The sequence below is a fragment of the Bombina bombina genome, chromosome 4, assembly GCF_027579735.1.
Source record: "Bombina bombina isolate aBomBom1 chromosome 4, aBomBom1.pri, whole genome shotgun sequence".
Taxonomy (NCBI): domain Eukaryota; kingdom Metazoa; phylum Chordata; class Amphibia; order Anura; family Bombinatoridae; genus Bombina; species Bombina bombina.
Genome location: NC_069502.1, coordinates 236,422,804 through 236,448,610, shown reverse-complemented (window position 1 = coordinate 236,448,610; position 25,807 = coordinate 236,422,804). Strand labels below are relative to the sequence as shown.

Sequence of the window (25,807 nt, the reverse complement as noted above, 5' to 3'; positions counted from 1 at the left end):
TTTATCAGTAATAGAGAGTTTCGCTACACAATTCTAAAATTAGCCTCAAACATTTACTGGACCAATGTTAATATTGCGATATAAACTATTTTTCATTGATTTATTTTTAATTTATTTATTTAAAGGACCATTATTTCTATCTCAATATAATGATGTACAATTGATCTCAGTAAAAAAATCTAATGATATAGATACTCACACAATATTAATTCAATATGCAACACATGATGTCTTCAAGGTGTCAATAAAACTTATTATAAGAAGATCAATTCATAGATCTAGAACTAGGCCATTAAGAGAACACACTATACACTCCAGTAAAAACAGTTATATCATAATATAAAACAAATGCATAAATATTATGTTAATGTGAAAACATGTACACACATAAATGTAACTGTAAATATGAGATCATACAAATATTGATATTGGTATTAATACTGGAGTGCAAATGTGCTTATAAATGAACTAGAGTAATGACATGTATATCAAGGTAAGATATGATATATGCCATTAGCCATACAAAACACTCTCACCAAACACTATTGAAATTATTCCACAAAATAGCTAATGTTCCATTCCTTGTTGAGACCATGGGGTACCCTCGTGTTGAGTTTCCATATCCAGTACAATTATTTCTTGGAAAGTGTGGAATAAATATTTCCACCTCGAATGGGCCTTTTAGCTAGATCTATTATTTTGACAGTAAACCTAGGTTGATCTGTAAAATGCAAACAATTAAAATGTCTGGCTACACTGGAATCTTTATTGTAGTTTTTGATATCTCTATGTTCCCCTATTCTGGATCTTAGGGCACGTGAGGTCTGACCCACATACTGTTCAAAACATAGGGTACATTCAATGAGAGAAACTACAAAAGACGTACCACAATTTGCATAATGGTTAATCTTAAAATTTTCGTTAGTTGAATGGCTAGTAAAATCTATTCCCATCGATATCTGTTGGCATGTAAAACAATTTCTTGATAGACATTTGAAAGTCCCTTTCTTATTAAGCCATTGAGTCCCTGTTTCTCTCATATTGCTGTTAATCATACTTGGGGAAAGTTTTTTAGCAAGTGTAGGTGCTTTTTTAGACACAAATTTGACTTTGTCAACGACACCTGCTAAAGCATCATCACCTTTACGTATTGGTAGATTCTTTCTGATGATATTACATAAGTCATTGTATTGCAAAGAGAATTCAGTGGAGAAAACCACTGTATCTTTATCAAACATCCCTTTCTTTGCACGATTATTATCTTTTCCAAGCATTCCAAGAATTATAATTCTCTTTGACATCATCCAATGACTGCTGCAATAAATCGGGGTCATAACCCCTGGCACTCAATCTATCCATCAATTTACTTGCTTGAAAATTAAATAAGTCCTCTGAATTAGAGTTTCTGCGAAGCCTGAGAAAATGGCTCTTGGGAATTAATTTTATTAAATGCTTTGGATGACAAGATGTTGCGTGTAAAATCGTATTGCCAGATACCGGTTTTCTGTATGTATCTGTGATGATCCCGTTTAGTTCAACTGAATCATATAAAGTGAGATCCAAAAAATTGACTTCTTTGTCTTGAATCTCTCTTGTAAACTTCAAATGCAAGTCATTGCTGTTCACAAAATCAAGGAAATCTTCAAAGACAAAGTCACCTTTAACCACAAAGATGAGATCATCAATGTATCTCATATACATACAGATATTTTCAAAGAATGGATTGTTACTGCTGTAGAGATTGCCGAGTTCCCACCATCCCACAAATAAATTGGCGAATGAGGGCGCAAACTTCGACCCCATCGTGGTACCACATACTTGTAAGAAATATTCTCCATTGAACATGAAGTAATTGTGGGATAGTAGGAACTCAACAGTCTCACAGAAAAACAATTTGAACTCACTCGAATAGTTAGTGTAATTGTCTAAAATTCAGAGGACTTATTTAATTTTCAAGCAAGTAAATTGGTGGATAGATTGAGTGCCAGGGGTTATGACCCCGATTTATTGCAGCAGTCATTGGATGATGTCAAAGAGAATTATAATTCTTTGCGTGGAAAGATAATATATATATTTATATTTTTTATATATTTATTCCATACTTTCCAAGAAAGAATTGTACTGGATATGGAAACTCAACACGAGGGTACCCCATGGTCTCAACAAGGAATGGGACATTAGCTATTTTGTGGAGTAATTTCAATAGTGTTTGGTGAGAGTGTTTTGTATGGCTAATGGCATATATCATTTCTTACCTTGTTATACATGTCATTACTATAGTTCATTTATAAGCACATTTGCACTCCAGTATTAATACCAATATCAATATTTGTATAATCTCATATTTACAGTTACATTTATGTGTGTATATGTTTTCACATTAACATAATATTTATGTATTTGTTTTATATTATGATATACCTGTTTTTGCTGGAGTGTATAGTGTGTTCTATTAATGGCCTAGTTCTAGATCTATGAATTGATCTTCTTATAATAAGTTTTATTGACACCTTAAAGACATCATGTGTTGCATATTGAATTAATATTGTGTGAGTATCTATATCATTAGATTTTTTTACTGAGATCAATTGTACATCATTACATTGAGATAGAAATAATGGTCCTCTAAATAAATAAATAAATAAATAAATTAAATAATAAATCAATGAAAAATAGTTTATATCACAATATTAACATTGGTCCAGTAAATGTTTGAGACTAATTTTAGAATTGTGTAGCGAAACTCTCTATTACTGATAAATTCATATGATTCTATTGTTGATATATTTATTTTTATTTATTTATTCATATATAACATTGAGAGTTTGTATCAATATGTTTTATCATTTTATGTATTGTTCGTTTTTAATTGTATTTTATGTTATTTTGTTACACTATTCTTTACTTCTTTGTAGTGCACATCCTATACCAACGGATTTACTCTTGAGGGTGTATCAAACCTTTTAAATTTTATACTGTGATTGGTTGGGACACCCTCAAAAGCTGCACTGCACAGGTGGGGAGCTATCCTATGATTAAGTGCTGCATAGCACGAAACATGTTAGGACTCCGCTCCCCTCTCCATCTGTGACACTTGCATTGTGCTGTGCTGTGCTGCATATATTTTGTTTTTAAGTAAAAGAATAAAGTTTTTGGATTTTACCCCACGATTTTGGAATGCTGCTTCTTTCTATCTGAGGAAACAGATAAGCAAGCTGAAATCACCATTGAGCTACTAGAGCATCCACAAACTCTGCCTGAGGGTCCCTGGACCTTGCAAAGTACATGGGAAGTTTGTTGTTCAAATGAGAAGCCATCAGATCTATCTCTGGGAGACCCCAAAGATCCACAATCTGATTGAACATATCCTGGTGAAGAGACCGTTCCCCTGGATGCAGAGACTGATGACGAAAATCTGCTTCCCAGTTGTTCACTCCTGGAATATGAACTGCAGAGACTAGACAGGAATTTACTTCTGCCCATGAGAGAATTCGAGACACTTCCCTCATTGCTAGGGAACTGTGGGTCCCCCCCGATGATTGATATAAGCCACTTCTGTGATATTGTCTGCCAAGTTTAAGGAGCGAGAATAGCACTGAGTTCTAGAACATTTACTGGTACCCTCGCCTCCGAGGAGCCCAAACCCCTTGTGCTCTCAGAGACTCCCAAACAGCTCTTCAACATAAAAGACTTGCATCTGTAGTGATCACAGTCAAGGTAGGACAAGCAAATGAAGCCCCATGAATAATGAACTGATGATCCAGTAAAGAATATTCGGGGAAATTAGTTCCTTACGATATCTTGAGCCAAGCTTACAATTAAACAATGCAATAGCCTGAGATCTGATCACAGACAATAGGGCACCCAGAAACTTTGTAAAAATACTTGGAGCTGTTGCCATACCAAATGGTAGAGCAACAAACTGAAAATACTTGTCTAGAAATGCAAACCTCAGAAACTGGAAATGTTCCCTAAGAATTGGAACATGAATATAAGCATTCTTTAAATCTTTTGAGGGCATAAACTGACCTTGCTGAACAAAAGACAGAATATTTTCCATTTTTAAAGTAGGAATTCTGACAAACTTGTTCAGAGCTTTCTGATCCAGATTCCTGTTCCTGCAATGGAACTGTAGCAACCACTCCTTTAGTGTCCAGATCTGAAACTGACTGAAAAACAGCTTGGGCCTTTAGGGGATTCCTTGGAACACTTAACAAAAAAAACAACCTTTCTCTGGGAGGCCTTGTTCTGAAACTTATCCAATAAAACTGGGAAACTATATTTAGAATCCAGGGATCTGGAATAGACTGTAACCAAGCTTCCTGAAAGGGGAATAACCTGCCTCTGGATCTGGATTGCTTAGGTCTGTTCCAATTACGCTAGGCCTCCAGACTGGGCCAGAGGTGCTTTGCCTCTGAGAGGAGGAATCAATTTTCTGTTTCTTGTACTGACAAAAGAACAAAAATTATTGGAGGTTTTAGTTTTCCCCTTGTACCTCTTGTCCTAAAGGAAAGAAAGCCCCTTTACCTTCAGTAACAGTGGAAATTATAGAATCCAGACTAGAACCAAACAATTTATTTCCCTGAATAGAAAGAGATAAAAGTCTAGATTTAGACATCATATCAGCAGACCAGGACTTAAGCTATAAACCTCTTCTAGAATAAACTGCCAAGGACATGTTTTTAACAATAATCTTAATAATGGCATTTACAGCTTTGCAAATAAACGAATTATCACTTTTGGGCAATCCCAAGAGGTTTAAAAAATCTTCACTATCATAATCATTAGAAAACTGCTCTGAAAATCTAGTTAACCAGTAAAAAGAAGCAGCAGCTATATCAGCTATTGAGCAAAACCTCTTTTAAAAGGGAATGAATATGTACAACTTTAAATAAAAAAAAAGAGAATAAATCAAGTTCAACATCAGAAGAAGAGTACTCAACACCAAGAAAACATCTCCTTCTTAAGACACAACAGGATTATCCCTATCCTCAGAAGGCATAACACTAGTAGAAGGTAAATTCTGAACTGACCTTTTATGCTTACTTGAAGGTGGGAGACCTGCCAATATTTCAGAAACGGTAGATTTGATGAGATCTTTCACACCTGGAGCAAAATCCGTAGAGCTCCCCTGTAAGGAGCAAACAGAAGGAGGAGTAATACCCATAGAAGCAGCATTAGGTTGGTCAAATTGCATTAACATGTTTAAACATGAGTCACATACAATAAGCTGGAGGAGATACTTCAGATTTTTTACAATACATACACTTAACATTGGTAGGAAAGTGTTCAGAGGACCCAGCTTCTAAGGTAGATTTAGGGACAGAATCAAAAGGATCCATTATAGCATTTGTACTACAGTAGCATAAATAATTATATCCCCTAGCTCTTGAGGAATGGAAAAACTCACCCCCTCATAAAGAAGCTTAATAAAACTCACAGGTCTAAAGCACACTAAGCCGAAACAAATATAAAGCAGGAGACAAGTAGACTCCACACCTGAAGCCTGGATAGTGCTCAGCTGAAAAGGAGGACATGTGCAAAAACTAAGCTGTTAAAAGGAATATAAGTGTGCCAAAACATTGACCCGAAAGCCAAAAAGCAGAAAATATTAACACCCCTGAGCATGCAAAAAAAACAACTGACTAGGATATAATTTTTAACAATTTGACATATACTCTTTTCTTTTTCATATGGTCTGGAGATGCGGATTAGCAGAGTGTTTGTGTATATATATATATATATATATATATATATATATACATATAATTGCCCAAAAAAGACTACAGAATGTCATATAAATAAAAATATGATACTTACCATTAAACACTCATCTAGCAGTAAACAACCAGTAGAAAGCTAAATCAGTTCTGAAACATATCAGCAGAGGTAATGGAATAGAAGGATATTGTAGATCCATAGGAGGAGACAAAAGACAAGGAGCTGACACCACTATGGAAGGTTAATGACAACATTTCCTATGAGGTGAAAAAGGTGTACTAAATTCCTCACATAATCGATTTCTATAGGGGCACGCAGTAAAAAGCTGAAGGTCGCACACTCGACTCACCCAGATTATCCACCCTGTTCTATTGATTGTCCTTCACTTGTAATCTATCTCATAATTAAAGTACCGCTTAGGACCAGATGTTCTCTGAGGTTCAAAACTGTGCAACTAGCACACACACACATATATATATATATATATATATATATATATATATATATATATATATACAGTATATGTGTGTGTGTAAATATAGATAGACTGAATTTAGAAAATAAACAATTTCATTTAACTTGTTAATACTCCCTATTTAATTTATATCTCCCCCTCAGATGACAAACTCCGTGTTTCCAGTATGGACATACAGCTACCTTGCAATATTGTTTCCTGTATTTTTGCTCACAGACTACCTGAGATATAAGCCTGTAATTATCTTGCAAAGTCTGAGTTATATCACCACTTGGATCCTTCTGCTGTTTGCACGTGGAGTACCAGCTATGCAAGGCATGGAGTTTCTATATGGTATGGTCACTGCAACTGAAATAGCTTACTTTTCCTATATCTATAGTGTGGTTGACACTGAACATTACCAACGGGTTACCAGCTACTGTCGAAGCATCACATTAATTGGTTTTACTGTTGCTGCTGTTCTCGGGCAAATCCTTGTGTCCTTGGCTGGGGTTTCCTACTTTTATCTCAATGCTATCTCCCTTATTTCAGTCTCAGTGGCTTCCGTGTCATCTTTTTTTCTACCTATGCCAAAAAGGAGCATGTTCTTCCACAAAAAAGTAGTGACCAAATCTGTTCAAGTATCATCTATAGAAGATATAAAATCATGTGACCAGGAGATGTCAATCACAACCTCTGGACCAGAACCAGAAGTCATTGGCAACAAACACTTTTTCAAAGTGCTCTTACAGTTGTGCAAAGACATAAAAGAATGCTATTCTTCAAAACAGCTCATTTACTGGTCTTTGTGGTGGGCACTTGCAACAGCGGGATACAATCAAGTAGTGAACTATGTACAGGTTTTGTGGGAATATGTGGAGCCTGCTCAAAACTCAACAGTTTACAATGGAGGAGTAGAGGCCGTGTCCACATTTCTGGGTAAGCAGTTTTCTTCATTTACAGGGAAAGGTAACGTATTTAATTTTAAATAAAACTGCTTTTATTTTTAACATTATTGTACAGCGTGTGCGGAAGATGCTCACTTTTTTGTAAACTTTATTATTAGAAACATAGATTTTTACGGCAGATAAGAACCAAAGGCCCAACAAGTCTGCCCAAAATGTCCTAAAAGTATAAACGTATCTAGTTGGTAGGATAGCCTTATGCAGTGATGTGCGGTGAGGTCAGAGGCTGGTGAGGCAGTGGCTAGGAATCGGATACGCCTTCATTATTTAGATATCCTTTGTTGAAGAAATAGCAATGCACATGGGTGAGCCAATTGCATGAGGTATGTATATGCAGCCACCAATCAGTAGCTACTGAGCATATTAAGATATGATTTTCAACAAAGGATATCTGATTTTCTTCATTCTTTTGATATCCTTTGTTGAAAATCATATCTAAATATGCGCAGTAGCTACTGAGCATATTTAGATATGATTTTCAACCAAGGATATCAAAAGAATGAAGAAAATCAGATATCCTTTGTTGAAAATCATATCTAAATATGTGCAGTAGCTAATGAGCATATTTAGATATGATTTCCAACAAAGGATATCTGATTTTCTTCATTCTTTTGATATCCTTTGTTGAAAATCATATCTAAATATGCACAGTAGCTAATGAGCATATTTAGATATGATTTTCAACAAAGGATATCTGATTTTCTTCATTCTTTTGATATCCTTTGTTGAAAATAATATCTAAGTATGCACAGTATCTAATGAGCATATTTAGATATGATTTCAACAAAGGATATCAAAAGAATGCAGATAATCAGATATTAGATGTAAATTGGAAAGTTATTTAACACTATTTCCCTAAAGTTTTCAGGAAAAGCTTATAGAAGCAGAAGCAGCTACTTCAATGTCTTAGGACAGCATAGCTTGGGAGGTTTGTTCAGCACAGCAAGCATATCATAATAGTTTACCTCCCAACATTTCCAGGAAAGGAAGCAGGTGAGGGAGACTTGTGCACAGCCACAGAGAGAGTGTGTGGGTGTCTTGTAGGTGGGGCTAAAATTCCCACGCTTTACAGGCCTGACTGTTTATGTTTTGACGTTTTGATCTCAACTGCACTCATGGCTGCTGCACTGCACTGACTGCAGCCTTATTTTACAAAATATACAACTTAGCCACCCGACCCGGTCCCACGTTCAGAACGTCTTACTCTTACTATTTTTTTTAGTAACTGTTTTTGTCAGTGCTAGCCGCTATTATACTGTGTATTTTTCAAACCAATTTATAAGTTATGACATTTATTAAAATAACCGCATTAAACGAGGTTAATAAATCTCATAACTTATAAATTGGTGTGAAAAACACCACAGTATAACTATAGCTGCCACTGACAAAAACAGTTACTAAAAAATAGTAAAAGTAAGACGTTCTGAAGTCTGTCTGAACTTGTCACGACGAGTACATTTTGCTGCTGCAGTGCTGCTGCCTAACTGCCAAGTTTGCCAACAATCATCTGCCAATGCCTTAACCAATTCCAATAACCATACCACAATTCCTGTGTTATACATAACACAATTTACATGACAGATTTACATGACAATTTTGCATGACAGAGAGAGTAAGTGTGTGTGTGTGCATGACAGAGAGAGTAAGTTGGTGTGTGTGCTGTGCATGACAGAGAGAGAGAGAAAGTGTCAGTGAGTGTGTTTGTGACAGAGAGAGAGAGAGTAACAGAGATCCAGCTAGAATGTAGTAGTCATTCAATTTATTTTATAGGCATGGCTGGAAATTTCCATTTTACACTAGTCCAATGTTTATAAAAAATTGCAGAGACAGGACACATACACACACACACAAATATACAGTGATACTCTGATACACACACTCATACTCATACACACACACACTCACTCATACACACAGATATACACTGAAACACACACACACACTCATACCCACACACTCACTCATACACACACAGATATACACTGATACACACACATATATACACTGATACACGCATACACACACACACAGATATACATTGATACACACACAGATATACACTGATACACACACATATATACACTGATACACGCATACACACACACACAGATATACATTGATACACACACAGATATACACTGATACACACACATATATACACTGATACACACGCATACACACACACACAGATATACTCTGATACACACACATATATACACTGATACACACGCATACACACACAGATATACATTGATACACACACAGATATACACTGATACACACACGCATACGCACACACACTCATACCCACACACACTTACTCATACACACACACAGATATACACTGATACACACACAGATATACACTGATACACGCATACACACACACACAGATATACATTGATACACACACAGATATACACTGATACACACACATATATACACTGATACACACGCATACACACACACACAGATATACACTGATACACACACATATATACACTGATACACACGCATACACACACACACACACAGATATACATTGATACACACACAGATATACACTGATACACACACGCATACGCACACACACTCATACCCACACACACTTACTCATACACACACACAGATATACACTGATACACACACAGATATACACTGATACACACGCATACACACACACATAGATATACACTGATACACACGCATACACACACTCACTCATACACACACAGAGAGCCAGAAGGTGAAGGAAGTTAATGAAAACAGCTCTTTTACTTTTTTTAAATCCAGTAGCTGTCAATGAGTGTCCACGCCAAGATACTATGGTGATAGAGAGAGTCTGTGACATTGTGTCTGGGCACTCTGTGTCAGTTACTGAATTTAAAAAAAGTAAAACAGCTGTTCTCATTATTGAGAATATGAGGTAGGATGTTCCTTGGAAGTTCATAAGTTAGTGAAAGAGTTCAGTCATTTAACTCCTTACTTATTTCACTCATTAGTAATATGATAAAAAAAAAACAAAGTGTGATTGACTGGACCTGACAACCTCAGAACTATGATCTTATTTTTAGGTAGAGGGTGAATGGAGGCTTCAGAGCATTTGGCATATGATTCAGGTGCCCATTAGTGCACAGTTCAGAGGTTCCTGATCTGTGCACTGATTGGCATCTCAATGCCAAATGCTCTGAAGTCTACAAGGGTATAATTTGATCACATTTTGGAACTACTTCAAATGTCCTGCATTCAATAAATATATACTTGTATATGTATTTATTTATGCAGAACACATTTTATTTAGAAAAAAGGTATATGATACATTTTGATATGTGTGCTAAACTTAATATAAATAAAATGTGCTGCATAATAAATATATTGGGGGGGGGGGGACATTTTTCAGATTGAAAGGGGGACAAAATAAATCATGAAAGTAAATTTTTATTTTTGTGTTTTATTAAGCATTGCATGCATGCTGCTGTGCCACTAGAAGAACTGTTCAAGGCTAGAAGATTTAGAACTGTTTGTTTTTTGGAATGCCCCTTTAAAACATATATTTTGCCTAATGCCTATATATATATATAGTTAGTTATTATTTACAGTGTTTATGGTGAGATGGATTAGGAATATAGTTTTGCTAATTTAAACATTTCTTTTCATAGCCTCACTGTCCTAAATCAGTTGCAGATTGATTTCTAACGATTAACAGGGGCCATTGCTGGGCACAGTTTGTTGGGTCCTGGTGTACAAATTTCAAAAAGTAAGGGAGATCTATTTATGTTTGCAATGCAACCCAACTCATACAAAAATGTCCTTTTTTTTAACCTTTTTAAGCTTAAGCCTATAAGTGTGGGTGACTGACTGGGAGGCAGACGGCAGTTCATCCTTTAAGGCTAGCTTGGATATTTCAATGGCCCTCTCCGGCAGCATTCAGCTCCTTCACTTACCTTTGTCGTTGTCGTTGTCGTCGTCGCATCGGGCTGCCTGACTCAAATCCACACCGGCCGCATCAACCTGACCACCAATGCGGCTGCGCAACAATTTCCCGCCCGGCAACTCAGCCTAGAGACTCAGACATACTGATGCCTGATTGGCTGAGCGGCCGGGCAGGCAGGGCTCAGGGCTCCCGAGGCTAGCCTCCGGTGGGAGCAGTTATGGGCTGCATTAGAGACTGCTGCATTAGTTTTTATTCCCCACTGGGTGGCAGTCTTTAAAGCAGCCCATAACATAATTACATTCATATTGCGCAATGGAAGGACAGCTGGCCTCATACCTTCTTGCGCAATATGAATGCAATGTAGTAAGTAAAGTTAAATTAAATAAACAATAAAAAGCATAATTTGGTGGAGGGGTGGGGGGGTAGGGGGGGTCACCTTTCATATGTAAAAAAAAAAAAAAGAAGAAAAAAAAACAACATTTTTTTTTTTTTTTTTTTAATGAAAAAATAGATGTAATTCCCACATTGGCCAGGGGAGGCGCTGCCTCCCCTGCCTCTAATGAATGCACGTCACTGGCCTTATGCTTATCCCAGGCATTCTTAAAGTCCCCAACAGTGTTTGTCAATACCACCTCTCGTGGAAGTTTATTCCATGAATCAATCACCTTTTTATGAAAAATACTCACAGCCTCAGCTTTTCTAAACCCCTTAATTAATACACTTGAAAGTTACTATCATATCACCTCTTTCTTTTATTCTGGAGATATGGCCTCCAGAACGGCACACTATACTCAAGATGAGGCCCAACTAATGATCTGTAAAGTGGCATAAGAACCTTACTATTTCTGCTGCAGATACCGCTACCAATACAACCAAGCATTCTACTGGCCTTCCTCGCTACAATACTTCATTGTTTAATAAATTTTAAATCATCTAAAATAATTCCCAATTCCCGTTCCTTATTTGTAATAGTGAGTAAAGTGTCTCCGAGGCTGTAATTTTGCACTTTGCAACGTTTACCTTTAGATCCTAGTCATTTGTCCAATCCTCCAATTTTTTTATATTACTTCTCATTTGGTTAACCCCTCAGAACATTTTTTTTTTTTTTTAAGCACATCACTAAGCTTTTTTTTTTGCCAATTACAGAAATAACCATAGCAACATTCACTGTTGAGTAGTGCGCTTCCACTCTGGATGAGGGTGTCCGGTTTGGTTAGCCTGGATCTTCTTTGCAATCAATAACCTCATCCAGCATAATTACTGTCCCTTTAAGTGTTAGTTCTAAAATTTAGATGTTATAGTGAAGAAAAACTACATGTTTATTAAAAAGCAAATACATTGTCATACTCCATATACAGGTATTATAATTGGATTATAAGGTAAAATTGTTCATTAAAATGAATGTAAACTTTGAGGAATATGTGCCGGTTTTTAAAAATCCTATTAAAAACAAGGGCACATTCATTCATCAAAGTTTACATTTTAGCCATTTAGTTAAAATACTTACCTTTTCTTCTTGCAAGAGCAGAATCTGATAGAACACCGGAGCAGCGCTCCCCCACCCGTCGCTCGTCTCTTCATAGGTCAGAAATGAAGACTTCGGCTTCCTCCAATCAGGGCATGGCCTCAAGCAATGTTTGCTCTGGGGGGGAAGCCGTTATTGGAGGAAGACGGATTTGTCATTGCTGACGTTAGAAGAGACGAGCGACAGGCGGGCGGAGGAAACGCGGCTCCGGCTTTGCAAGAGGTAAGTATTTTAACAAAACGGCTAAAATGTAAACTTGAAAAATGTAAAAATGAAAGTGCCCCTGTTTTTATTAGGATTTTTAAAAACCTGGCACACATTCCTCACAGTTTACATTCACTTTAAAGCATTAGTCAGTTTGGGTTAATATTATTGTAAAATCATCCTGTTTTCACTAAAACAATGGTACATGAAATGTTTAAGATCTCTTTTATTATGTGGCACGATCATTTGTACGTTCATATCTCAAGACAGGTTGTCTGCTGAAAGGGTGTATTTAATATAGTTGTACCTGTAATTCCTTTAAATATATTCTGAGCATTATTTCAAATGTAACATTTTAACACATGAAAAAAATATTTGTTTTAGGTGCTCTGTCCTCCTTATCAGTAGGTTATGTAAAGGTAAATTGGGAGCTGTCTGGAGAATTGGCACTTGCCATCTTCTCAGCTGTAAATGCTGGAGCCTTGTTCCTCATGGACTACAGTACAAACATATGGATGTGCTATGCTGGGTACTTAATTTTCAAAGCATCATACATGCTACTAATCACCATTGCTACGTAAGTATTTGTGTACATGTCTGACATTTATAGGTTTTTAAAAACGATTACTGATTTAATGGAAGTTCATGTACTGGTAAGATTAAAGGGACAGTCTACAACAGAATTGTTTTTGTTTAAAAAGATATATAATCCCTTTATTACCCATTCCCCAGTTTTGCATAACCAACACAATATACTTTTTACCTCTATGATTACCTTGTATCTAAGCCTCTGCAGACTGCCCCCTTATTTCAGTTCTTTTGACAGACTTGCATTTTAGCCAATCAGTGCTGACTCCTAGGTAACTCCACGGGCGTGAGCACAATGTTATCTACATGGCACACATGAACTAACGTCCTCTAGTTGTGAAAAACTGTTAAAATGCATTCAGATAAGAGGCAGCATTCAAGGACTAAGAAATTAGCATATGAGCCTACCTAGGTTTAGCTTTCAAGAATACCAAGAGAACAAAGCAAAATTGATGATAAAAGTAAATTGGAAAGTTTTTTTTAAAATTGCATGTCCTATCTGAATCATGAAAGTTTATTTTTGACTAGACTGTACCTTTAAATATCATGAAATGACTAATAGCCCTTGAAACATCCTTTAAATAAGCTTAAGATGTTCTGGGGACTTCAGAAGTGAACAGGTCTTTACATAAATCCAATTCATTTTATAATTGGCACTTAAAGAGACAAGTAGCCCCAAAATGTTATTTCATGATTTGGATAGAACAGACAATTTTAAACACATTTCCAATTTACTGCTATTATCAAATTTGCTTGATTATTTTGTTATCCTTTGCTGAAGGAACAGCATTGCATTACTGGCAGTTAGATAAACTCATCTAATTAGCCAATAACAAGAGACAAATGTGTGCAGGCACCAATCAACAGCTAGCTCCCATTAGTGTAGGATATGTGCGGATACCAAGAGAACAAAGCACATTTGAAAAAGAAGTGAATTTAAAAGTGAATCAAAATGACATGCTCTTACTGAATCATGCAAGTTTAATTCTGACTTTCCTATATATTTAAAGATGTTTATTTCTTGCAGTCATAGCCAGCTGTAAATCATTTATCAAAATTTTAAAGGGTATAACATTCAGATAATAATGTTTCCCAAAAACAGGTTTCTTCCAATGACAAGGTCTTTACTTTCTCAGGATGAACCAAAAGGAAAAATCTTTTGGAAGATTATTAAAGCCCACCTAGAACTTCAGGTTATTTGCCCTTCATTCATTAGAACATTATCATCTCAGGAAAGAGCTGCACTTTTATTCAGCATTGACATATTCTAGGAATGCAATCTTCATATAATCTCATTTATTCAGATAATGTGAAGTTCTCAGATTTGCAATAGATATATTTATTTATTTTTATTTACAGCTCTGCTTTTTGTTCTACCAAATATGCATCAGAGGCATGTTGAAATATTGGTAAATGGTTGGTCAAAAAAGGTATTCAAGACTTAAAACGTTACTCAGAACTAAGGCTGACAAATCAGTGTTGCCCCATCAAAGTATAGTCGGCACCAAGTTTGTGTTTTACTGGTATGGTTGGTATTTTTAAGTGTCAGGTCAAAGTAGATTAACAAATAAATATATATAGTAATATTGCTTGTGTTATAAAGAAACTTCTAAGTGTGTGGGTATATTAATTTGACATACATTTTCATTTTAAATGTTATGGCATTTTCTAGAAAGGTGGCTACCCTACCCTTGCTTAAAGGGACACTGAACCCAATTATTTTCTTTCACGATTCAGATAGAGCATGCAATTTTAACCCCTTAATGACCACAGCACTTTTCCATTTTCTGACCGTTTGGGACCAAGGCTATTTTTACATTTCTGCAGTGTTTGTGTTTAGCTGTAATTTTACTCTTACTCATTTACTGTACCCACACATATTATATACCGTTTGTCTCGCCATTAAATGGACTTTCTAAAGATACCATTATTTTCATCATATCTTATAATTTACTATAAAAAAAATATAAAATATGAGGAAAAAATGGAAAAAACACACTTTTTCTAACTTTGACCCCCAAAATCTGTTACACATCTGCAACCACCAAAAAACACTCATGCTAAATAGTTTCCAAATTTTGTCCTGAGTTTATAAATACCCAATGTTTACATGTTCTTTGCTTTTTTTTTGCAAGTTATAGGGCAATAAATACAAGAAGCACTTTGCTATTTCCAAACCACTTTTTTTCAAACTTAGCGCTAGTTACATTGGAACACTGATATCTTCCAGGAATCCCTGAATATCCCTTGACATGTATATATTTTTTTTTAGAAGACATCCCAAAGTATTGATATAGGCCCATTTTGGTATATTTCATGCCACCATTTCACCACCAAATGCGATCAAATAAAAAAAATTGTTCACTTTTTCACACATTTTGTTACAAACTTTAGGTTTCTCACTGAATTTATTTACAAACAGCTCGTGCAATTATGGCACAAATGGTTGTAAATGCTTCTCTGGAATCCCCTTTTTTCATAAATAGCAGACATATATGGATTTGGTGTTGCTTTTTGATAATTAGAAGGCCGCTAAATGCCACTGCGCACCACACGTGTATTATGCCCAGCAATGAAGGGGTTAATTAGGGAGCATGTAGGGAGCTTGTAGGGTTAATTTTAGCTTTATTGTAGTGTAGTAGACAACCCTAAGTATTGATCTAGGCCCATTTTGGTATATTTCATGCCACCATTTCAACGCCAAATGCGATTAAATAAAAAAAAAAGTAAAATTTTTCACAATTTTAGGTTTCTCACTGAAATCATTTACAAACAGCTTGTGCAATTATGGCACAAATGGTTGTAAATGCTTCTCTGGGATCCCCTTTGTTGAGAAATAGCAGACATACATGGCTTTGGCGTTGCTTTTTGGTAATTAGAAGGCCGCTAAATGCCGCTGCGCATCACACGTGTATTATGGCTAGCAGTGAAGGGATTAATTAGGTAGCATGTAGGGAGCTTGCAGGGTTAATTTTAGCTTTAGTGTAGAGATCAGCCTCCCACCTGACACATTACACCCCCTGATCCCTCCCAAACAGCTCTCTTCCCTCCCCCACCCCACAATTGTCCCGCCATGTCCCGCCATGTTAAGTACTGGCAGAAAGTCTGCCAGTACTAAAAAAAAAGCTATCCTTGATTAAAAAAAAATATAAAAAAAAAGGCATATTTACATATGCTGCTCTGGAGGATCCCCCCTTAGCCCCCAACCTCCCTGATACCCCCTAAACAGCTCTTTACCCATCCCCCTCTAACTTATTAATAGACATCTTTGTTTCTGGCAGCTGTCTGCCAGTACCCAGTTTATAGTAAAACATGTTTTTATTCTTTTTTTAAATAATTTTCTGTAGTGTAGCTTGCCCCCCCCCAAAAGACCAACCCACCACCCCCTCCCAGATCTCTTAGACATATATTTACATATATTTGGCCCTCACTGCCACTTTTCTCCCATCATTTTTCTGTAGAGTAGCGGTTCCCACCCGCTCCCTACCCCCGCACGCGCGCGCACCCGGCGTTCCCGCCCACAATCCCGCCCCCCTCCACATCATACGGCCCATCGATGGCCGCCCACCCGCCTCCCAGACTGGCTCCCACCCACCAACGAAACCGGCCATCGATGTCCGGTACAGAGAGGGCCACAGAGTGGCTCTCTCTGCATCGGATGGCCAAGGGGGTTTATTGCAGGATGCCTCGATGTTGAGGCATCACTGCAATAACCGGAAAGCAGCTGGAAGCGAGCAGGATCGCTTCCAGCTGCTTTCCAGACCGAGGACATACGCCATACGTCCTCAGGCGTTAAGTGTATTTTTTTTGAGGACGTATGGCGTACGTCCTTGGTCGTTAAGGGGTTAAGCAACTTTCTAATTTACTTCTATTATCAATTTTTTTTTCGTTCTCTTGCTATCTTTATTTGAAAAAAGAAGGCATCTAAGCTAAGGAGCCAGCAAATTTTTGGTTCAGAACCATGGACAGCACTTGTTTATTGGTGCTGTCCAATCAGCATGGACAACCCAGGTTGTTCACCAAAAAATGGGCCGGCATCTAAACTTACATTCTTGCTTTTAAAATAAACATGCCAAGAGAACGAAGAAAAATTGATAATAGGAGTAAATTAGAAAGTTGATTAAAATTGCATGCTCTATCTGAATCATGAAATAAAAAAATTTGGGTTCAGTGTCCCTTTAATTTACTTATACTTCTGTTAAGGTTTTCATATCGTTCAATTGATGAAAATCAAAACCATGTCTCCAACATCAAGCCATTGTTTAAGATACTACTGGTTTGATAGTGGCAGTTATAGAGGTTGTTCCTTTTTCCTAAAAGACCTTCACATGTTTATAGGTTTCTACAAGGGAGGAGTTCCTTTACTACATATACTGCAGTCACATTGGTTTTTTTGTTTTGTTTTTTTGTTGGTTTTGTTCTTTAAATAGAGACTTTGGATCTGGATTTCGCTAGAAAATACATATGAACTTTTAATGTTTAGGTGGATTAGATTGTTTACATTGCATGTTTCTACTATTGTTGCAAATATAGCGTGTATCTATTGTTACGATTTTATTGCAATTATTCTAATGTTGCGCACACTAGAAGGTTTATAAACTGGATATATAACATATTTGACACTATTTCAGCAGACACTGCACTTAACAATTTGCTTTTAAGGTAGACGTCCCCTCATTTTATATGATTTTATTTGTAACACAGCTGTATTAATAAAAGCCAATAGAATGTATTACCTCTTAGACTCCTTAGCTTCTTTAGCACTTGCTCTTACTTAATTATTTAATATATTTGTTCTTTAAAGGGACAGTAAATTCAAAATTAAACTTTGATAGAGCATGAAATTTTAAACATATTTCCAATTTATCCTCTATTAAATAGAAATTCCTTTGTGAGCTCAGGCGCTTGCATGTGTTTTAGCCATCTGGCATAAGTGTTTGTAGCAATGTTATACGTAGTTGCAAAAACTGCTGCCTAGAATGCACACTCTATAGCACAATATTTGCAACTGCGTACAACATTACTATAAATATTGTTGAAAACACTGCTGCCAGATGGCTAAAAACAAAATGTACTCTTATCTGATAAATGTATTTCATGGTGGTTGGAAGGTGAGAATCCATGAGCCATTATTCCTGGGAATTCAATGGCACTCCGGTGAACTGCTCCCTGTATATAGTGTACTGCAACATATTAGACCTCCTCTGCACAAAGAAATACCGGATCTATCAACTCTGTAAAAGAATGTTTTATTTCTTTGTGCAGTGGTGGTCTAATATGCATTATGTATGCATGGTTTGAGTTTATCTCTTGTACAACCTTCTGCTTTATTACCAGCTGGGTGTTTTCCTGAAGCATACAAAAAGCAGCCTGTTGCAGTACACTATATACAGGGAGCAGTGCACCGGAGTGCCAGTCAGCCGGAGACTGAGGGTGCCAGCCTGCACTTATTGCACCATTGTTTTTGGTGCCATTACAAAGTGTGAGTCCTTTTCTTCTTTGAATTTCACATAATTGAACAAGATTACACTATGTGGCACTCATTTGTTCCTTGTGTTTTCTTTAAAATTTGTAACTAGAATACAAATGTTCTTACATCATCTAAAACAAGTAAGAGACCATCAATTAAATATTTTGGATAAGGACAAGAAAAAAACCCTCAACAACCTTTTAACTAAAGAAAACAAAGATAAAGAAACCTTCTGGCAGAAGATATTGCTAAACACCACAAAAATGTCCAAGACAAAAATGAAATGTCCAAAGCATGAATAGGTTTGTAAGATCAAGAGAACAAGATAAGTCTTAGGGGCCGTTTATCACGGCCCAAATGGGGCCATATACTCCTGTATCTGTGTGAGCCTTCAGGCTCACCGGAAACAGGAGTTAAGAAGCAGCGGTATTAAGACTGCTGCTCCTTAACTTGTACACCTCCTCTGAAGCTGCGCACATCAATCTGCCTGATCTCATACAATCGAGTTGATTGACACCCCCTGCTAGCGGATGATTGGCCACGAGTCTGCAGGGGGCACATTGCACAAGCTGTCGGCATTTATCGATGTCTGGCGGACATGATTCGCTACAGCGGATTATGTCCGCCAGGCACCTGATAAATCGGCCCCTTAATCTCAACAGACCTGCAAAAAAAAGATTTTTTTTTAATTCTAAAAGAATGCCAATTAAAAACCTATTTTTTACAGGAGGAAAGGAACAACTTTCCAAATCCTACATTAAATAATCCAGTCCACCGTGGCCTTATGATGGCAGAGATATATATTTTAAGTGGGATTTTTTAAGGTGGTATTTTATCTTGTTTTATCCTGCTTGCATTTGCATTATTATTTTAACTGGTTAATCTATATTCATCTAGGAGTAATTTGAGGAGGTGTCCTCATTTATATATTGTGCGCTGAATATATTGTTGATAAACATTTTTATTTTGTAATGGCATATGAACAAAGATCCTTTTGGCATTAACCCTTTCTTTTCTTTAGTGCTTTGTTCAGTATTTGTAATCAAACTCTAAGCCTTCAAGATGAGAGACTCGAGCTCATGACAATAAAAATGGATCTTGATACAGTAGGTTATTGCTTAACGGAGAGATCATTCCTGGGGAAGGGAATGTTAACTGGGAGATCTGCTTTCTAGTTTCCCTCATGAGCTGCGAAATACAGAATGTTCTGTGTTCAAAACAAAAAAGCATTGATACAGAGGCGTAACTAGAAACCACAGGGGCCAGGTTCAAGAATCTAAGAAGGGGCCCCCTGCACCCCCCACTCCAAAAAAAAAGGTGAATTTGATACATATCTTTTTCTTTTTGTAACATTTAACAGAAAAAAATGTAAATCAGATTACATGTCTGCAAAAGGAAGTACCCTGTGCCCATAGTCTGTGAGATGGTCTGACCCCTATTACTGTATATAGTTACACTATTTAACCCACCAGTACTGTATATAGGGAGTTATACACAGTCTGTAATTTGCTGGTGAGATGACTGGCATTACCCTACCCGTCCCAGTACTCTATGAAGGGACCACAGTAGTCTGTGACATGTTCCAGCCCCCCATACTGTATATAGTGGTACTGTATAGTGACACTGTTTACCCCCCACGCTGTAGTAACAAGGTCTATAATTTGCTGGTTCCACAAACATACACACACACACACACATACATGCATAAATACACACACAGTCACATACATACATACATACATACATACATACATACATACATACATACATACATACATACATACACACACACACACATAAACACCAATGGGTAAAACAGAAGCACTAACCCCTGTAGTCAGAGACACTAGTGAAGCATCATGTCACACTCACATGATATTAGTGCAGGCAGTGGCAGGTCAATGTTTTTTATTGGGGATTTTTTTTGTGTGAAAATGGGCCCCACCCTCGGGGGCACAGTTGCAGTTGCGACTTCTGCACCCCCTGTAGTTCCGCCCCTGCATTGAGACTTCCTTCAGTGTTAAGAAACAGCAAGTTCCCTTTAAATAATGATATATGCTACAGTTGTAACATAGTCTGATTGAAAACTTAGGTAAGTCTCTCTTTTCCAAAGAGGTCAGCACTGAAGGACTTGAAGATTGCTTAAGTCCTGGACCCCCAAAGTAAACCTCAATACAAGAGATTGGTGTCTGTAGACCCATTAGAGAAAACAGTATTGACATTGAGTCTATAACATTCTGAAATAAAAGAGACTCTTAAATAAAGAGAAAGAAACCTATTTGATAATAAGTCTTAAACCATGTCTACAAATAAACAGAAAACTGATGGAATGAAATACATGAATTTTTTTTTTTTTTTTATTGTTTCCAACAGCATGAATCCATACAAAAATAACATGTATTCTTACCATACACCACGCAGGGTGTTTATTATAAACAGAAAGAAAGAGAAAATATTGGCCTCATATTACAGTATTACCATAACAAGAAGAAAAATAAGTCTAGCAAAATAAGTCAATAAGTTTTTATCCCATTTAATACAACTAAAAATAAAAACATGATATTCATTTAAGAAAAATCAATACTTTCCCGTTTTCGTCTTCCCAAGAGCTGGAACGCAAGATTTTTTTTTCACGCTTGTTGGAATAAAATTAAATCACATGAAAAAACATTTATACTACAAAAAAAACACTGAAAAACAAGACGAAATTAAAAAAAGAAAAAAAAAAAGGGAGAAAAGAAGAAGTTATAAACCTCTCCGGTATCCCACCCTCTATGTTTAAATTAAGGTCTCCGTATTCCTAAAGGGGTATAGAAGCTGCTTCTGAGAGTGTATAGGAAGAGTACGTATGAATACAAGCCATTTCTTTATAAATTTCTGCACTTCAGATTCCTTATACAAAGGCGTATCATATTGTTCTATAAATATCTGTTTAATAATATAGGCCTAGATTTGGAGTTTGGCGGTAGATGGGCTGTTAACGCTCCGCGGGCTTTTTTCTGGCCGCAGCATAAAATTAACTCTGGTATCGAGAGTTCAAAAAAATGCTGCGTTAGGCTCCAAAAAAGGAGCGTAGAGCATTTTTACCGCAAATGCAACTCTCGATACCAGAGTTGCTTATGGACGCGGCCAGCCTCAAAAACGTGCTCGTGCACGATTCTCCCATAGGAAACAATGGGGCTGTTTGAGCTGAAAAAAAACCAAACACCTGCAAAAAAGCAGCGTGCAGCTCCTAACGCAGCCCCATTGTTTCCTATGGGGAAACACTTCCTACGTCTGCACCTAACACTCTAACATGTACCCCGAGTCTAGACACCCCTAACCTTACACTTATTAACCCCTAATCTGCCGCCCCCGCTATCGCTGACCCCTGCATATTATTTTTAACCCCGAATCTTCCGCTCCGTACACCGCCGCAACCTACGTTATCCCTATGTACCCCTAATCTGCTGCCCCTAACACCGCCGACCCCTATATTATATTTATTAACCCCTAATCTTCCCCCCCAACGTCGCCGCTACCTGCCTACACTTATTAACCCCTAATCTGCCGAGCGGACCTGAGCGCTACTATAATAAAGTTATTAACCCCTAATCCGCCTCACTAACCCTATCATAAATAGTATTAACCCCTAATCTGCCCTCCCTAACATCGCCGACACCTAACTTCAATTATTAACCCCTAATCTGACGACCGGAGCTCACCGCTACTATAATAAATGGATTAACCCCTAAAGCTAAGTCTAACCCTAACCCTAACACCCCCCTAAATTAAATATAATTTTAATCTAACGAAATTCATTAACTCTTATTAAATAAATTATTCCTATTTAAAGCTAAATACTTACCTGTAAAATAAATCCTAATATAGCTACAATATAAATTATAATTATATTGTAGCTATTTTAGGATTAATATTTATTTTACAGGCAACTTGGTAATTATTTTAACCAGGTACAATAGCTATTAAATAGTTAAGAACTATTTAATAGTTACCTAGTTAAAATAATAACAAAATTACCTGTAAAATAAGTCCTAACCTAAGTTATAATTAAACCTAACACTACCCTATCAATAAATTAATTAAATAAAATACCTACAATTACCTACAATAAAACCTAACACTACACTATCAATAAATAAATTAAATACAATTTCTACAAATAACTACAATTACATAAACTAACTAAAGTACAAAAAATAAAAAAGAACTAAGTTACAAAAAATAAAAAAATATTTACAAACATAAGAAAAATATTACAACAATTTTAAACTAATTACACCTACTCTAAGCCCCCTAATAAAATAACAAAGACCCCCAAAATAAAAAATTCCCTACCCTATTCTAAATTAATAAATGTAAAAGCTCTTTTACCTTACCAGCCCTGAACAGGGCCCTTTGCGGGGCATGCCCCAAGAAAATCAGCTCTTTTGCCTGTAAAAAAAACATACAATACCCCCCCCCAACATTACAACCCACCACCCACATACCCCTAATCTAACCCAAACCCCCCTTAAATAAACCTAACACTAAGCCCCTGAAGATCTTCCTACCTTGTCTTCACCATCCAGGTATCACCGATCCGTCCTGGCATCCGGTGCTGAAGAGGTCCAGAAGAGGCTCCAAAGTCTTCCTCCTATACGGCAAGAAGAGGACATCCGGACCGGCAAACATCTTCTCCAAGCGGCATCTTCGATCTTCTTCCATCCGGTGCAGAGCGGGTCCATCTTGAATCAGCCGACGCGGATCCATCCTCTTCTTTCTGTGTCTCCCGACGAATGACGGTTCCTTTAAGGGACGTCATCCAAGATGGCGTCCCTCGAATTCCGATTGGCTGATAGGATTCTATCAGCCAATCGGAATTAAGGTAGGAATATTCTGATTGGCTGATGGAATCAGCCAATCAGAATCAAGTTCAATCCGATTGGCTGATCCAATCAGCCAATCAGATTGAGCTCGCATTCTATTGGCTGTTCCGATCAGTTAGGGGCAGCAGATTAGGGGTACATAAGTATAACGTAGGTGGCGGTCGGCAGATTAGGGTGGCGGCGATGTGGGGGGACCTCGGTTTAGGGGTACATAGGTAGTTTATGGGTGTTAGTGTACTTTAGGGTACAGTAGTTAAGAGCTTTATGAACCGGCGTTAGCCCAGAAAGCTCTTAACTCCTGCTATTTTCCGGCGGCTGGAGTTTTGTCGTTAGAGCTCTAACGCTCACTTCAGAAACGACTCTAAATACCGGCGTTAGAAAGATCCCATTGAAAAGATAGGATACGCAATTTACGTAAGGGGATCTGCGGTATGGAAAAGTCGCGGCTGAAAAGTGAGCGTTAGACCCTATTTTGAGTGACTCCAAATACCGCTGGTTTTCACGGCTACCGCCGAACTCTAAATCTAGCCGATAGTTTTTCCATTCTTCAAATTTAATTTTTTGTTTGTGTTTCCAGTTACAAGTATTATACTTCTAGTCGATAAGATAGCCATATTTATAAACCTCCAATCCTGACCTACCTCTTTGTGTCCCACTAAGAGCACAATCCTGTCGAGCTCTAATTTAATGTTCCTGTTAACCCACTTTTTTAACCAAAACTCAAGTCTAGACCAGAATTGCCTGATAATTGGACATAACCAAATAAGGTGAACTAGATCTGCTGCCTGTAGTCTACATTTTGGACATTCTGAGAATTGTATATTTCCCCAAGCCACTCCCCTTTTAGGGGTGTAATATATCCTGTAGAGGAGTTTAAGATGTGTTTCCCTCCAAGTTGTAGAGAGGGTTAATCTTTCAACTCTATTCAAAGATTCTTTTATAGTTTCTATTCTTGCTTCTTTAGTTGTAAATTTAGGGGCTCATTTCTCCAGTAGCAGACCTAAGTTATTTTGACCTTCTTGATTCATAATCAATCTATACCAGGGGGTAGGGAGAAAGTCCCTTGGCTAGCTAATTTTATCAAAGGGTTAATTAATTCCCAACCCCAGTTATAATTATTTATTTTAATAATTTCTTCGGTGTAATGCCTGGCTTGTAGAAAAGCAAAAAAAATGTTTATTATGAATTTGATATTCTTGTTTTAATGTGTCAAACGTTTTAAGTGTTTTTTCTTCTATGTTCAACCTTTGATATTTAAATATCAGGACTTTAGTACTCCAGTTTCTAAATACCATTGAATAAATGGCCTTTGGGAAGTCAGTTTTTTTAAACGAGACATGCAAAATGTAATTTTAAGTTTTTCACATAGTTTTTGCCAGGCTTTAATTGGATAAGAAACGGCTAGATTACGAGTTTTGTGGTATGAGGGGTACGGTGCTAACTGCACGTTATTGTCACCGCTCACGTACCTACAGCGCTGGTATTACAGGTTTTCCTAAACCCGGCGTTATTAGGCAAGAAGTGAGCGTAGAGCAAAATTGAGCTCCATACCGCACTCAAATACCAGCGCTGCTTAAGTCAGCGGTGAGCTGGTTGTAAGTGCTCGTGCACGATTTCCCCATAGACATCAATGGGGAGAGCCGGCTGAAAAAAAGTCTAACACCTGCAATAAAGCAGCGTAAAGCTCCGTAACGCAGCTCCATTGATTCCTATGGGGAAACCAAATTTATGTTTACACCTAACACCTTAACATGAACCTCGAGTCTAAACACCCCTAATCTTATTCTTATTAACCCCTAATCTGCCACCCCTAACATCGCTGCCACCTACATTATACATATTAACCCCTAATCTGCCGCTCCGGACATCGCCGCCACCTACGTTATACTTATGAACCCCTAATTTGCTGCCCCCAATATCGCCGACACCTACATTATATTTATTAACCCCTAATCTCCCGCCCCCAATGTCACCGCAACCTACCTACACTTATTAACTCCTAATCTGCCGCCCCCAACGTCGCCATCACTATAATAAACATATTAACCCCTAAAACGTCGCACTCACGCATCACAAAC

At 37.3% G+C, this 25,807-nt stretch overlaps 1 protein-coding gene across 1 annotated transcript in view; it reads left to right on the top strand.

Annotated features, from left to right (window-relative positions):
• The window catches only part of SLC19A3 (solute carrier family 19 member 3), a 123,990-nt gene that overhangs the window by 18,684 nt on the left and 79,499 nt on the right, over nucleotides 1–25,807 (top strand). Inside the window, exons 2-3 of the mRNA XM_053709851.1 lie at nucleotides 6,340–7,114; nucleotides 13,188–13,380. Of these exons, the coding sequence (XP_053565826.1) occupies nucleotides 6,340–7,114; nucleotides 13,188–13,380 (968 nt within the window). The remainder of the gene's footprint in view (nucleotides 1–6,339; nucleotides 7,115–13,187; nucleotides 13,381–25,807) is intronic.